Here is a 16,093-nt window from a genome sequence, read left to right on the forward strand (position 1 = left end):
GATCACTAACAATAACCTGAGGGTTTTGGTTTTCTTCTCGTTATTTGGAGTGCAAGCTGTGATGTCACGCAGATTTTTCAATCCAAATTCCCCCGTGGCAGCTCTTCAGAGCCAGAATCTTTTAGGAAGCAGCTCTTGGAAGTCTCATCTCCCCCATTACCCAGCTCCCAAACCATTTCAGAGCAGTGTGACCGAAACCAGGAGAGTCCCAATCAGAGATGAAGGAATGAAACACCCCTGAACTCCACTCAGCCCACACATTTTTCTGCTCCACCTCCCACCTCTCCCATATCAGCTCCTGGCTCCCTCTGAGCCTGGCACTTGGCAAAAGGGGAATGCCTGGACGGAGAAGGGAATTCAGACACTTCCGTGCTCGTGCATGCTCTGATCCTCACCCTGGGATGGACAAAGGTGTGCTGGTGTTGCTGTAAAGGGGTTTATCCTTGGCCACGGACTCATGGAATCGTCTCCCTCAAAGCCCTGGAGAGGGTGATCCCTCTCCCTGTGTGATGGATGTGATGTGTGTGTCCGCTGAAAGGAAAATGATGCTGTGCTGTGAAATCCCTCTGGATTCTTTGCATCTTACTTCCAGCTGAGTTACATTTGTGGATGCTCAGCTGGACGTGTTTGATCAGGGTATCAGGATGGAAACAACTCTCTTCTAAGCACTGAAATAGTTTTTATTTATTTATTTAAAATAATAAATATGAGAAGACAAATCCCCCCTCTCCCTCAGGCACCTCAAGCCCTCAGGTCTGTAAGAACTCCAAAGACATAATTTTATGTGTGGGTTTAGTTCCCTGCTCACCCCACACAGGGAGATACCTGGAGGGAGGCTGTGGGGTCAGGTGGAAAGGGAAGGGAAATAGGATTCACCAGGTATTTTTCAATAGAAAACTGGGTGGAAGAGCTGGGTTTGGGACAGGAATTCCTCAGCCCTCCCTGTGCTGAGCTCCCTTCTCCCTTTTCACCTCTGACTGACTCAGTGAGGGTTCACCATCATGGCAGTGATGTCTTGGGAGATACTTTCCTCTCCTCCCCTCCTGCTCCTTGGCTGCTTTCTCCAGTAACGCCCCTGCTCCCACATTTTGGGCAGTAACAAGGCCCAGAAGTGCTTTGGTTTATTGATTTCCATCTGGAATGCCTTTTGCCTGGATTTTTGCACGTGTTTTTCACGTGGGGAATAAGCCCTGCTTGGTGCTTTCCCTCCTCACCGCGGTTTGATGGCATTTCCTTGGACAGAAATGCAGGGAAAAATAATTAGCAAAGCTCCCAGCAATAGCAAACCGTGAAAATCTTTGCCCTCCAATCCCACTGTCTGGCATTATCAAGGAGAAGAAATGTGAAAATGGTAACACTCTTTAATTCATTAATGTGTTAATTGATTTCACAAAATTAGTTTGCAGACACTAAAAGCAGTTTCTCTTATCTGCTTTTTATGAGCTGCTAGTACAAAGCAGAAGCAGGGAAGCCACTTGCACAAATAAATGGAAATACTGATACAGCAAACGTTGCCTGAAAGCAAAACTCAAATTCTTCCCTGTTCTGCTGAGTTTGGGATGCATCAAAAATACAAATTTTCTTCACTTCCAGAACTCTGGAGAAGAAAAGGGCAAATCTTTTTTCCCCCCATTAATAACAAGCACTTCAGGGGCAGTCAGAACCCAGGAACAGGGAGCAGCCCAACTCCCTGGGTTTATTTTATTGTCAGAACCCCCCTCATCAATCTTTTGTCAGAGATCACGGCTAGAGAGAGAACAGGGACAGAGAAATGAAATGGAGTTGTTGTCTCCTCTCAAAAACACTTCCAGTGGTGTTTATTTCTTGTATTGATTTCTCTGGCTACAGCACAGGTCCTCCTCTGGCACAGATGCTTCCCTGGAGAACATTTTCCAGGTGTTTTTTTGAGCACAGATGGACAGTGGAGAAATCAAACCAGCAGTGCAGCAGACAAAGGGAATGGCTTCAAAGTTACCCTTGGAATGGTTGTGTTCGGCATCACTTTCTCAGCCGCTTTGCCTGGATTTCTTAAGCCAAAGCCTCTGCTGCTCTCAGGGAGAAGAGCCCTTCTCCCCCTGCTTTCCCTCTAACCCACAGCCAGAGGTTACAAACAATGCTCTTAGAAAGAGAAAAATAAAAGTGCAGATTGCTCAGTTTGAAAGAAAACATTTTCTTTTTCCTCCCATTTTAAGTGAGGATGGGCTTCAGTAAAAAAGAGCTGGGAAGGGATTTGTCCTCCCTTATTTCTGCTGGAAGCAGAGATGGCTGGGCAGGCAGTGCCAGGCAATGGGTGTTGCCCTCACTGAAATAAATCTCAATTTTCCTTTCATGGCTGTCCTCAGGTGTTTTTTACTGGACAGTTTTCAACTATCCAGCCAGTCTGGGTCATCTTCATGTCAAGCTTTGATTTTGGGAAGCAAAACAGAGCTGCATTAAGGGTCTTTGTCGCTGAGCACAGTGGAAAAGGTAATCCTGGCCCTTGGACTGAGGATTGTTCCCATGGTTTTCCAACCTGTGTGTCCCTGAGAACAACCTGTCCTGATGGGGAGGGAAGGAACGTTGAGGACTGAACCTTGGGATTGTTGCTACTGTGGAGCTTCCAGCTGTTGGGGGTTTAGGAAAAGTTCAGCCATCCAAAAGTGCATTATCTTAACATTTGGCAAGATGGAAATCTGGAGGAGAGAGCATTCAAAATTCACTTTTCATTAACACGAGCTAATGAAACTGTTTAGCCAGCACTCTCCGTACCCAGAGCAGGCAGCCACGGTCTATTTTGAGCTTTCCCTTCTCCTGCCAAGTCCTGGTCTCCAGACCAGCTTTATTTTTCAGTGGGAACTAAGGACTTTGGGACAATGTCAAGCATCACGCACTGATCTGCTAATTTGTGGCTGGGTTGTGCAATTCTTGCCCAGCCAACGTGGCTAATTTTAGCTGAGCCTCGCAGGGCCAGAGTGGGACAGCTTTGGTTGAGAACAGGCCAGAGGAGCAGCCCCGAGCTCAGAGTTTAATTGTGTAAGAACCCAGCAGAACCATGAGTAAGGCTCATATGATGGAGCCTTTCTTTAATTCTGATTGTTAATGTGAGCTCTGCTGCACTCGAGGCTTTCCTGAGGATATCATTTGGTTCCCAACAGCCTTTTCTTTCTCAGCAGCAGAACCTCAGCCCTCCCGTGGTTTCAGCACAAAGTCTGGGAAAAGGGACTTTCTCCTGGTTTGTTGTGGCTTCGTCTCTTTGCCATTTTCCTCTCGCAGCTTTGTGGGATGTGGACTTTGTTTTCCTTTAATACACTTATTTTTAGCTCAATAAAGTGCACTTGAGATCCCCTCCTTCCCTGGCAGCCTTGCCTGAGCAGCCTTGTTCTTTCTGGAGCATTTAGGGGAGGGAGGGTTTTTAAGTGGCAAAGCTGCCCTGAGGCCCTCGTGGTGCTTGCACTGGAGCTTTATTTCCTGGGAAAGGCTGAAATCCTGAAATTCCAGAGTAAAACCTTGACTGACTCTGGAGAAGTGAGGATAAAGGGGGAGTAGCCAACAACACCATGATTAAAACTGGGAATCTGTGGGTGTCCAGCAGGAACAAACCCCGACCCAGCTTCTCACTTCTCAGCACCTCAGAAGCCAAAAAGGCTGGACAGAGCTGCTCTTGGCTTTGCTGGCAGCTTCTCCACACTCAGTTCCACCTGAAGGGTCCCCTCTGCAAGCTTTGGATAGGAGCACTCCCAGGCATGGTTATCTATGGAAACCATCTGTTTGCACTGGCACACGGGAGCCCAGCACAGCATTTCTGGTGTTTTCTCTGCACACCTGGCAGATCCAAGTGATAAACCCCTGGTGTTACCAGCAGCTCCTGATGGTTCCGGGCAGGGATAAATAATCCTGGCACTGAAGGCAGTGCCCTTTTCCTGCTGCCCTCTTGGAATTTCTCCTGGGAATGGTAGAGGAATTATAACTGGGATGGGTGGGTGGAATTCAGACTGGCATTTCTACAGCAGTTTGGATCAGCTTTTGTTTGCGTTTGCTGCAGAATGAGTGTGGCCTTTACCCGCCTTTACCCATCACTAATGTGCCTTTTTGTGAACAGCCAGGAGAATTACAGAGTCAGGATGAAACCCAGTGCTGAGCAGGTTTTCTGCCTCTCAGGGCTGTTACCTCTGGATTTTTGGGCACTGGCTATTCCCTAAGTGTCAGCCATCCCCACTAACCCTGCTTCCATCCCTCATTCCCGATGGGTTTGTGTGGGGAATGAACACTGGGGGTGAACGTGGGCTGTGGTGGAGCTGCCTCTTGGCAACGGGCTCTGATTTCTTCTCCACCCCACAGGAGATGACAGGAACTCAACCCCTGCCACCTCAGCTTGCCAGGCTGGCTTCCCCTGTGCTGGAAATCAGCAGTCAGCGTGTCCCAGGTGCAAGGAGCGGCCGGGAGAATCCAAGCGCCCATTTCCCTTTGCCAGGGAAGTGTTGTTCCCCCCCTGCTCCAGCACAAACCCACCTGGGACCCCACACAGCCAGGGATGTCTTTAATGGAGCCCTTTGGAGGCCGAAACCACTCAGCTGTAAGCAGGCAGCAAAATCAAACTTGTTTAATGGTGCATTGGGACAGGAGAAACACGGCCAGGGCCCCTGGCAGCACCAGGAACACCAGTAGGACACCAGGAACACCAGTGGGACACCAGGAACGCCAGCGGGACACGTCAGGCCTGGGGCCATCCAACACTTCTTGCTCCTCTTCATCCGTTTCCTTCTGCCCCACCTGACCAGCGGGCTGTGAGTTCCACAGCCACGGAATGCCAGCCAGGGAGGGGCTGCCAGGGGGTACAAACCTGGAGTGCCACAAACCTGGAGTGCCACAGCCCCTCAGCATCCCCGTCACAGTCACCTGTCCCCAGGCAGCAGCAGGTGCCTCCAGCAGCACATCCAGCAGGACCAGGCACGGTGGGGCTGTGGGGAGCCTGCTCAGTCCTTGGGGAACGGGGACAATCCCTGCTGGGGGCAGAACCAGAGGCCACGGCCCCCTCTGGGCTCCCAGCACAGCTACGGGTATTTATTGTATGTGCTCCTATTCTCCTTTTCTGGTCCAAAGAGTCGGGATTTCCTCTGAATTGCACGAAACCACCGCAGCAGCAGGGCTGGCCAGGGACTCCTCTCGTGCTGCCCTGGATCTGTGGGGGAGTGAGACTTTGAGGAAAGCAGAGCGTTGGTCACGTATTCCCTGAAAAAGCAGCCTGCGGGATAAGGCTTGGTTAAGGCAGGTGGTGACAGCTCCCCTTAGTGGGATCAGGGAAAAACCCTCCCTGTTCCCTGTCCACACAGCCCCACCCCGGTAATGGCACCACTGGCCACAGATACCCTGGACATCAACACAACAGGGCCAAAAAATAAATCACAAATGAACTACAATAAATCACAAAATACGAACAATGTGTTTGAGGACAGATAAGGCAGCGAGTGACAGAGATTTTGACAACTGCACTATCAGTGCAATTTGCTTGTCTTGTCCTTTGCTGATTTAGGGCTCTGTAAAAAGCACCCACTTTCCTGCCACCTGAGCTTTGATGGCAGCTCTTTTCAGCACAGGCTGCTCTTTTTCGGCACAGAAGAAGCACAGTTTGGCTGCTGAGGAGCTAAACCAAGGCAAATGGCACTTTGCTTTAACCAGCTTCCAGAGCACAGAGGACTTGTGTGATGGCTCAAACGTGTGGAAAGCAATTCCACTTTAAGACATGCTACCATTCCTCAGACTCAAACCTCCCTGCCAGGAGTGACTGATGGAGGAAAAGCTATCAGATGTCCAGGTCAGCCAGCATCAAATTGATATTAAACCAGCCTGGGCAGTGCAGCTTAGCAGAGCTCTGCCCAGCCCATTCATCTGGAGAGGCCAGGTCTCCCCAGGCTGCAGGAACAGCAGTGACAGAGGACTTTGTGACACAGCAGCAGTGACTCCACTCCTGTAAATGACTTATTTGTTCAAACCTGCTGCTCCTCTCACATTTCTGCAGGGCTCAGGGTATCAACCCAGCCTATATAAAACCAGACTTTAAGACTGCTGTCTTTAGGACGAGGCCCTTCTGAAGTCCTAAACCGTTTCCACCCAGGGCAAACGACGCTGTGGGAAAGGTCCAGCTGCTTTCTGATTGCCTGTGACTCTGCAGGGCTTGAATGCACATCCACACCCTCTGAGGATTTACTGAATAAAAGCTGTACAGCTTTTGGAAAGGTGAACTAAGAAGAGAAGCAAGTACACCAATAGATCCTGTAATTGCTTCTCCAGATGAAAAACAGAGAACGAAACTCCTCTTCTGAAGTTAACTCCACTGGCTTCCAGGGCTGGCCAGAAGGCAGCACCGAGCGTCTTGGAGCTGATTCTCAGAGGTTATTTTTGAGTGAATGTAGTGCCAGGGTTTGTTGTGGAAAACTCAAATCCTGGCAAAAATGTGTCCCATTTTTGTGAAACAGGAATAAAGGCCAGACAGGCTCTGGGTGTGTGTTAGGGGTCTGTGCCCTTCTAGCAACAGGGCAAGAAAGCGCCTGTGTTAAAGGGTTCTCTGTGTGTGCAGAGCTGTGTGTGTGAACAAGAGCTGCTTGTGTCCAGCCCTGTGTGTGTCCAGGAGCTGTGTCCAGCCCTGTGTGTGTCCCAGCTCTGTGTCCATCCCCGTGTGTGTCCCAGCTGTGTGTCCATCCCCGTGTGTGTCCCCAGCTCTGTGTCCATCCCCGTGTGTGTCCCAGCTGTGTGTCCATCCCCGTGTGTGTCCCCAGCTCTGTGTCCATCCCCGTGTGTGTCCAGGAGCTGTGTCCAGCTCTGTGTGTGTCCCAGCTCTGTGTCCATCCCCGTGTGTGTCCAGGAGCTGTGTCCAGCCATGTGTGTGTCCCAGCTCTGTGTCCATCCCCGTGTGTGTCCCCAGCTCTGTGTCCATCCCCGTGTGTGTCCAGGAGCTGTGTCCAGCCATGTGTGTGTCCCAGCTCTGTGTCCATCCCCGTGTGTGTCCAGGAGCTGTGTCCAGCCCTGTGTGTGTCCCAGCTCTGTGTCCATCCCCGTGTGTGTCCAGGAGCTGTGTCCAGCCCTGTGTGTGTCCCAGCTCTGTGTCCATCCCCGTGTGTGTCTCAGCTCTGTGTCCATCCCCGTGTGTGTCCAGGAGCTGTGTCCATCCCCGTGTGTGTCCCAGCTCTGTGTCCATCCCCGTGTGTGTCCAGGAGCTGTGTCCATCCCCGTGTGTGTCCCAGCTCTGTGTCCATCCCCGTGTGTGTCCCAGCTCTGTGTCCAGCCCTCCTCTCCCCCCAGAGTGCCATTCCCAGCTCCTCCCCAGCTGGGAGCTGTGGCAGCCAGCAGTGTCACGCCTGCCAGGATGGCCCAGCCCAGACACTGCTGGCAGCACCGATGATTTCTTTGTGACACATGTTCCTGCAAGGGCTGCACTCTTAACACGCTCTCCTGAATGAAAATTAAATCCTCCCCAGTGTTCCCTCTCTTGGTCCTGTTTTGTTGGTGGCAGGGGAAGAGGAAAGTGCTGCATGTCTCTCAGACAACACATAGGCCACCCTGGTTTTGGACCGTGAGGGGCTGGAGGGAAATTTGGGGATGTGCCCTGGGGGGCTCTTGAAACAGGGAAAGCTTTTGAGCAATTTCCAGCCTGTGGAAAGGGCTGAGCACAGAGATCTGTCAAACCTCCAGGAGGTGACAGACTCCTGTGGCTCTGACAGGAGAAGGTGCAAATCTTCACCAGGATGGATTTTGCCTGGAGAGAGCTGGAAGAAAAAAGGATGTGAACATTAAAAGCATTTCAGAAATACCTTGTATCTCTTTCCTGCAGCAAAGGTACGAGGTGCAGACAAATAAAGCCAGTTTTACAACTTGTACCTGCAGGTTTGGGGATTCTATTTGCAGTTCAACAGCTCCTGTCCTTCCTTAGCAACTGACTGTGGAACCCTCAGTGGACAGGGCTTGGAAACACTCTCAAAATGCCAGTTATTCCCATTTCACCTCCCCAGCACACGCAATTCCAGTTGTTCCTTATAAACCAGCACAGAGGGTGCATTACATGCTTTGGGATGCTGCTCCGCTGCTGCACTTAGTGCAGAACCCGGTGCTGCGCCTCAGCTACAGAATAACAAGAAAATGGATTGTTCGGGGTGGATTGGGATGTGGAATCCCTGCACCAGCAGTCAGACTGAAAGTCTCATTCCTTAAAAAGCCCACACTCGTCCATAATACCACAGATATCCATGGGGATAACCCAGAGATGGATTTGGTGCACAGAACCCTTCACAAACACTCCTGCCACGTCATAAACACATCACTCACTCCAAGAGCAGCCAGAGCCCACTCTGCCCATGGATGTTTCCAGCTCTACACAACATTCCTGTCCTCCAGGTGAGGCCTGGACACACCTGGGGCTGTCACCCTGGAATACAGCCCAAACCTCCCCACCAGAGAAGGGGATTTGAAATGGGTTTCTTTGGTTTTGGTTTTTGTTTTATGCAAGCAAGGTTCACATTAGCTGAATGCCGGGTGGCTGGAAAAGCTAAAACCAAACCAATCACACGAAGACACAAGTTGGCCATCAGCTACAGGCGGCAGTGGCATTCCCGGCCATGGAGGGCTCTTCCCACTGCGGCAGAAGCAAGCCGGGCTGGGAGCAGGCTGCAGGGCAGGGAGGGGCTCAGCGAAAGCCGAGGAAGCCCTGGTGGTGCTCTGCTCCCAGAGCAGATGCGGCTGCCGGGGTTCCTTGGCCACCCCTCCGTGCCGGGGCTGGTTCGGGTGCATCGCCCCTCGGATCCTGCGCTCCCGGCTCTCCCCGTCCTTCCCCACAGCTGCAAACCTGGAGAGTGCAAAACGCTGGCAAAGAACTCTGCTGGCCTGCACAGACAGTGGTGTGGGAGGAGAGGAGCTCTCCAAGGGGAGGGTTGATGCGGAGCTGCATTTTGGGTGTGCTGTCCCTGCTGTGCCCTCCTCCCGAGGGACTCCAGGTACACCCTGAGGGAACAGCATCGCTTGGAGAGCGAACCCCAGCACAGCCCCAGCGTCCTCTCCACTGCAAGCAATGCAAGCAAGAGAAAAAAGCTCGGCTGGGGGCGTTGCTGAAGCAGGAGGCAAATGTGAAGCTGTGATGTTCGAGGGCTGGGCGAGTCTGCTCCTGAACCTGCTCCAGCTCCGGAGCTTTGCCTCTCTCCTCTCTCTCATTCCCTCAGAGCAGAGCTCCTTGGCGTTTGTAGCTTTTCACCGCCCTGTCTGACTGGTTCCCTCACCTGTGTGGGCCGTGTGACAGCACCCTGGTCACCCCTCACCCCGACAGGGACCCCGGGAGAGAGGGAAGAGAGGGAAGCCCTCCCTGAACAAGGAGCAATCTGGCTGGGATTATTTCCTGTGCCTGTGGGACAACAAGCACCGCTCCCAACCCCGTTCTCCTGGTTATAATCTGCGGTTTTAGGCTATCTAGAAATACTCAACTGCCTTACCTGGGAAATGCCACTGGGATGCTGGAGAGAGCACCTGGCTTTCCAGGGATAATGTTCCCGTTCCCTGTCCCAGGGCAGGACCCTCTGCAGCAGAGCCGGGTGTGGCCGGGCTCCCTCCCCTCAAAACCCACCCCTGCTCTATTCCACAGGCTCCGAACTGCTCCTGAGGCTGCTCACAGCACACCGGGGATGTCTGTCCGGAGATTCCGGCTGTCCTGCCATGGGGCGGGAGCCGGGAAAGTGCAGGGACAGAGAGGATTTAAACCCGTGTTTGATCCGAGCTCCACTCGGAGCAGCCCCTGCCAGGGGTTCTGTCATCAGTCAATTCGCTCAGGTCACAGGGAGGGCACAAAGCCAGGGCAGGGGGGATTTTTCCAGGACAATCCTACTTTTTGGTGGCACACGAGTGTCTCGGTGTCCACTGGAGCCCCACCCCAGCGCCTCGTGCTCAGCCTTGGGAGAAGGGTGACCCCGCTCTGAGGAAAATGATTTAAAATGCCTTCAGATGCCTTTTCACTTCTTTTTATTTAATTCCATAAATATTTTCATAAGGCTCAGTGTCTTTACAACACTTTTTTAAACACTTTTTTTTTTGTTTTATACACACAACTTTGACACTTGTTTGACAGGGTCAAACAGTCCAATATAAACAAAATAATAAAACTGGCAAGTGCGGATCAGCTGGGTTACCAAAATCCTTTTTTTCTTTTTTTTTTCTTTTTTTTTTTTTTTTTTTTTTGCTCTTACTGTTAAAACCCCAAAAGCACTAAAATATCAGTATTTGGCTTCAAACTAGAATTTTAAAAACCTCTTTTTTTTTTTTTTTTTTTTTTTTTTTTTTTAATTCTCTGCTACAAGTCCCTGTCGTCATAGTGCCTTTAAGCTCCTACAGACTCTTCTTTTCTTCTTAAGGAAAAATAAGCTTGGTGATGCCATGCAGAACTTACAATAGCTACTAAATATACATGTTCCCTGAAATGTAGCTGCAATGAAAAGATGACAGAGCATAAAGAGAACAAAACCAGAAACCCAAAGCACCACAGTGTACTATCAATAACATTGCAATGGACGGCTGGTGCCCATCCAGAAACTGAAACAAATTTCAAATATATTTCTCTATGTAGTATTTTCTATTTACAACTGTTAGATGCACCTAGGTTGGTTCTTGTTTGACTTTTTGGAGAGGGTGGGGAGGCGAAAGTCTTGAATTTAGATCCTCTGTTCTAGTGTCTAGGTTAAGGGTAATGCATGTCATTTACCTAGGGAAGAGGGTTTCTTTTTATTTTTATATATATATATATATATATAGATTCAGCCAGAGAAATACCGTAAACATGTAAGTTTGTTACAACTCTCTTGTTTCTGCATATGGAATGGGAAGTGGGTTCCTCCTGTCTGGCATTGGAATGAAAAGTCTGTATCAGATGCTCAGTCAAGTCACCCCCATCTGCATCCGCGCTGCTCCCAGCGCTGTCACACACACGCTCCAGCCCTGCTCCCTGCTGGCAAAGCCCCAGCAGGTGCTCAAGTGGGACCCAGTGCTGGTTCTTCTTTGTGCCAATGCTCCATCTCCTGCAGCACCTTGGCAATTTATGGAGGGGAAGAGCTTTCTTGAAGGCCTGAGAGCCAAGCCCCTCGTCCCTGCGGCCGCTGTGCCAGCGCCAGCACGAGCGGCGCTGCCCCGGGTGGGCTTCCCACTTAACAAAGAAGCTGCGAGTCCAACAAGTGGCCTTGTCAGATCTTGATTTATGATGCAAATAATGGTGTGGCGGTGGTGTTTCTTTTTTCCTAGTGCTGAATATTTAGGAAGCATCTTCTCATAAAAATTATGGATGTCTCATTCTCACTCTCTGAGGCACAAAACAGTAAATGAACAGGCTTAACTAATGTGCTTGTTACTTGGTTGGTTGTTTTTTTTTTTTTTTTTCCCTAAGCAATTAAAAAGGCAAAAGGAGTAAGTGAAATTTTCATCATGTTGACAACATTTTGGAATCTCTCTCTCTTTCTCTCTCTCTCTCTCTCTCTGCCTCTCTCCAGCCATTCAGAAAGAGTAAAACATTCCAGTTAACTGACGAGAACCCATCTCATGCACTACTTTAAACACCCATTCTGTTAAAGAAACAAAACAGTATTTGCTATGTATCCCATATTAAAATCTGGCCATAAAAATGCAAAGATACAAAAGAGCATAAAAATAATTTCTGATATAAAATTGGGTTGCTTCCTATTTGGGACTCCTGGTGTTTGGCTGCTGCCTGTCACAGAGGGGCCACTCCTCCTCTCCAAAACACTAATCTGGCTTTGCTGGTTATTGATAGTTTCTAGATTATTCAAAAGTATAAGAGAGATTCTTTTTGGATTTAAATAAAAATAATGCCACCCTTGCAATATGCCCTGAAATAAAACAGGCTCCATGGAAACAATGAAATCACACTCTCTGCTCCTCCCATTCACTTGGATTTCTTAGGGGCAAAAAAAAAAAAAAAAAAAAATCTCCACACTCTTTGTCCTGGGGTGCTTATGTGGTGTATCAGATTGCAAAGAAAATGACAAATACCATGATCAATCACTTCATCCCACATTTTCAAGGGAGCTTGCAGAATAGCTCTGCAAAGATTTCAAGTTCATCTTCTAAATCTGGTTAAACAGTCTCATTTGCCCTAGGAAAAAACAAAAATCCTCCTCCTGACAATGGTTGTTTTACAAGCTTAACCATAAGCTCCTGCACTTGCAAACAAATGTACTCAAGGCTGAAATTGTAGGAAGTGTCTTTAAAAATAGAGCTGTGAATCTCCAGAGGGAGAAAAAGAGAGAGAAAGAGACACCTGGAGGGTTGGGCTGATCCATCCCTGCAGACCCACTGCGCTGACCCCGCTGGGAGCCACGGGGGCTGCCAGGACCCAGCACCAGCTGGGACTGGGGCACAGAACCACGGCCACACTGCCCAGCAATACCCACAGCTCCCTGCAAGGAGGGCAGCTCTCAGCTCCTCTGCAGCTCGGGGTTCAACCTCAGGTGAGCACTCCCAGGGACCGGGGCGAGGATCCTTCTGCTAACGGGGCAGCGCTCGGGGGGACCCAGCGTGGGGCGGGCACCGAGTGCAGCCACTTCTGGGCCTCACTTTTGGGGTCACTGCTCCTGCAAATGGCAATTAGGGCTTCGTTAGGGTGGTGCTGTGCAGGCTGAGCGTGGCCAAAGGATGGGACCTTAGTTCCTGAAGACAGAAAACTGGCCGCTTGTCGGAGCCTCGGAGCCAATTTTCCTCTCTGCAATGGAGGCATGAAGCCATGGGTTTTTAAGCTTTTATCTTTGCACGGAAAACAAAGATAGGAGTGGGCTTTTCAAGTGTCTCAGCTTGAAAAGAAAACAAATCAAAGATAAGCCCACAAAAACGAAGCAAAAAGAAGAAAAGCCCCTGATTCTCTTTTCTCAGTCTTACTCGGAGTGTGAACAAATCACCCTGAATTGAGAAAAAGACAAGTGCTTAAAAAAAATGCAAAAAATGAACTGAGGAAAACCCATCTCTCACTTCCTAAATAGCTGCTTGCCCTTCTGCTGGGTTTCACCTGCCCACGAGAGAACAGTTAAAGCCAGAGAAATACTGCGCAGCGGAGCGGGAGCACAGGGAGCACATCCAGACAGGCACGAGTCAGACCAGGGGATGCAGGACGGGGACAGGGCCGGGCCCTTCCCAGGGTGGGGACTCGGGGACAGCCAAGGGAGGGACAGAGAGGGAGGGAGAGGGAGCAGAGACCTCCCAGCACTCCAAAAAACAAACAACACCCCCCCCCCCCCCCCATAAATAAAATCAAAGAAAATATACACCAATGTAGTCCATGAGGAACTTCCATGGCGGAGTCACACAAGCGAGAAAGCATTCTGGGATGCCAATGACGACTCGGATGGGAATGAAGGAAAACAGGAAAAAAAAACCAAAAGAAGAGATGTCCAACCAATGGAGTAAAATAAAATAAAACAGGTCACATGGTTAGAAATCATTGGTGCTTCCTAGTATCTAGTAGCAGATTACTTCCCAAAAACAACAAAAAAAGTTTTTGGTCCTTCTATATATATACATATATGTATATATATTATTATTTTTAAAATGTGTGTATACATATATATATGTATATATATTTAGTTGCAACAGTGCTTCTCCGAAAAAAGGTCCATCTATAAATATAATTTTATTTATTTTTATTTTTAAATTTTAGTTCTTTTAAGTTAAAATTCTCCATCTCTCTAGGTATTATTTTTTGAATGGTGTTAACCTGCTGAAGTTTTGCCAGAATGGTGCCTGGCTGCGTCTGGGTTCGGTGAACTCGAAGACCTGGGACTGGGATATGCCATCTGTCACCATGTATTGTCCCTGATTTAATGGATCCTGGGGTGGTGGGTAGGCTGGAGGAACCGACTTGGAGTAGCTCACACCTGCATCGATGATTGGGGGGAAAAAGAAACAGATCAGTCAAAGAGAAATTGGGTCAATAGTCGTTCTTCGTCATGCTACCGCTTCTTATCGCTTCTTATCGCTTCTTATCGCTTCATAACCGGGTCCCACAGGCCAGGACGTGCCAGGGCTGGCCAATCTCCAGGAACGCGGCGCCTGCCTGACCTCTCGGCTCCGAGGCTGCCTCCCTACACCAAGGCTCCAAGACTGGGACAGGATCCATTACTTTTGTTGGGCAGAGTTCTGCCCGCCCTCATGGAAAAGTCCTGTGTGAGCAAGGAGAGCCGGGCCAGGCCCTGCCCGCACCGAGGCCGACGACCGCACCGCTCGCCCGCTCCAATTTAACATCTCCTGCTCCGGGCTCCTGCTCACCCTCCCTCCCAGCTATCCCTGGACAAAGCCCTGCCCCAACATGCCCCGCTGACCAGCCCCGAGCACGACCCCGAGCACGGCCCCGCTCCGATTCCCGCACGGAACGGAGCAGAGCTGCTGTGGAAGAAGCCCTACCCTGCAGGGATGAGCCTACACCGAGGGCAACTCATTCTTTAGGACTTTTCCATAGGGTTTGTTCTCAATTCACCAGTCTGGCTTCAGCCCAAAACGGCTGCACGCAACGCAGAAAAGGCTGATTCTGCTCGATCCAAACTGGCAGCAATGGATGGACTGGCAAGGCTACACTTTTAGGGTTGAGGTGTTTAATTCCCACACAGGTGAGCCACAGCTCCTGTGCAGGAACGGGGAGAGGGGATGCTGCCCTTACAGCTTTCCCATGGAACGAGGGGGCTTCAGCAACCTGTTGTAAAGAATGGTGTGGAAAGGGTGGCTCTGGGTGACTGAAGTGGAACAGAAGGGATGTGTGTCACCACCAAAGCGTGGCCTACAGGGCACAGTGACACAGTCTGGATGTCCTTCCCCGCAACGCCGCTGACGAGGGACAACCCCTCCTTCAGCCTCAGGGCAGCGGGGCCGGCTGGAAACCACGACTGCAGGAAGGAGAGAGGAGCAGGGCTGTGGAGCAGCTTGCTGTAAGCTCTGGCCATCTCTGGATCATGCAGAACTGCTCTTCCTTCTGCGGGGCCGCGGGACGGGCGAGGCTTCGCGAGGGCCGGCTCGGGGCCATCGCCTCCCCGGGTTTTAACCGCAGCAGCGAGGCCACTGTCCCCGAGCAGCTCAGTGTCCTCATCTGGACAGCGGGATGGCATCCCCCACCTACCTCACAGGAGGGTTGTGAAGCTAAATTAATTAATGTTTGTAAAACACTTTGAGATCCTCGGCTGGGAAGGTGCTGGAGAAGGCAAAATACGGTGATTAGCACCCAGGTACCAGAGCAAGGTGTGCACAGCAATGCGGCTCCTACCACACACAGACACACCAGCGCTGGCCGGGCACGGACGGCGGCACACGACGGGCACTGACACACAGGGAAAGCCTCACGAGGGCACCCACAGAGCTCACCACACAGCTTTGGCAGGCAGGGCCTCTTCTGGGTACAAACTAAGGCGTGTCTTTAGGGAAGAGAATTGATTCGCTTCTCCTTGCTACAGAATTTACCAATCAGGGGTGAAAATCCTCAAAAGTTTCAGACCAAATGGAGATGTCTTGAGTAATTCTAACTGATTTCTCCTTCTTTACTGTATTTTGTGCAGCTCTCTGTCCACTGTAGAGAATAACCAAGATCATTCCTTACAGTGGGCAAAAACCGCTCTGCAATTCACACTCATTAACTTTTAATGAATTCTTCATGGTTAGCATTTCAAACTTATTTGGAAAGATCGACCTGGAGATGTTCTGGATGTTCTGGATGATCTGTACCTGCATGCTGGAATAGCTACTCATCAATGAGTTCTCTACTCCGTGTTCCCAAGCTCCTGTCTCCCACCTGCAGAGCCCAGGGCAGCCCCAGAGCTGTGCTGGGGTCACACCTGGGCAGGGGTGGCTGTAGGAAACGTGACACAACGTCTGCACCACCCTCGTTGGCACAGAACTCCAAGGAACAGTTTGAATTTCAGTCACTGTGTGACTGAAACCCACAAGGGCAGGGCACTGAGCTCCTCTCTGCCCACCTCTCCCATCCCTTCTCCTGGCACTGTCCTGCTCCGAGCTGCCCTGCTCCAGGCAGGCCAACACGTGGCCAGTGACACCAACTGGAGAGGCTGCTCTGGAGGGCAAACTCCAGCCCTGAGCCCACACAGGA

At 50.5% G+C, this 16,093-nt stretch overlaps 1 protein-coding gene across 14 annotated transcripts in view; it reads right to left on the bottom strand.

Annotated features, from left to right (window-relative positions):
* Window positions 1-4,551: 4,551 nt before the first annotated feature.
* The window catches only part of ARHGEF9 (Cdc42 guanine nucleotide exchange factor 9), a 201,460-nt gene continuing 189,918 nt past the window's right edge, over window positions 4,552-16,093 (bottom strand). For 9 of the 14 annotated variants that reach the window (XM_048318849.1, XM_048318862.1, XM_048318858.1 and 6 more), the window contains 2 exons: window positions 13,721-13,880; window positions 4,552-5,158 (listed from right to left, as the gene is read on the bottom strand). In XM_048318849.1, coding sequence (XP_048174806.1) covers window positions 5,056-5,158; window positions 13,721-13,880 — 263 coding nt within the window. In that variant the 3' untranslated portion in view covers window positions 4,552-5,055. Of the gene's footprint in view, window positions 5,159-9,955; window positions 11,300-13,274; window positions 13,881-15,112; window positions 15,185-16,093 lie in introns of those variants that run through there. The other 5 variants (XR_007206783.1, XM_048318850.1, XM_048318853.1 and 2 more) reach the window with 5 other exon arrangements.

The sequence above is a fragment of the Corvus hawaiiensis genome, chromosome 14 (assembly GCF_020740725.1).
Source record: "Corvus hawaiiensis isolate bCorHaw1 chromosome 14, bCorHaw1.pri.cur, whole genome shotgun sequence".
NCBI lineage: Eukaryota > Metazoa > Chordata > Aves > Passeriformes > Corvidae > Corvus > Corvus hawaiiensis.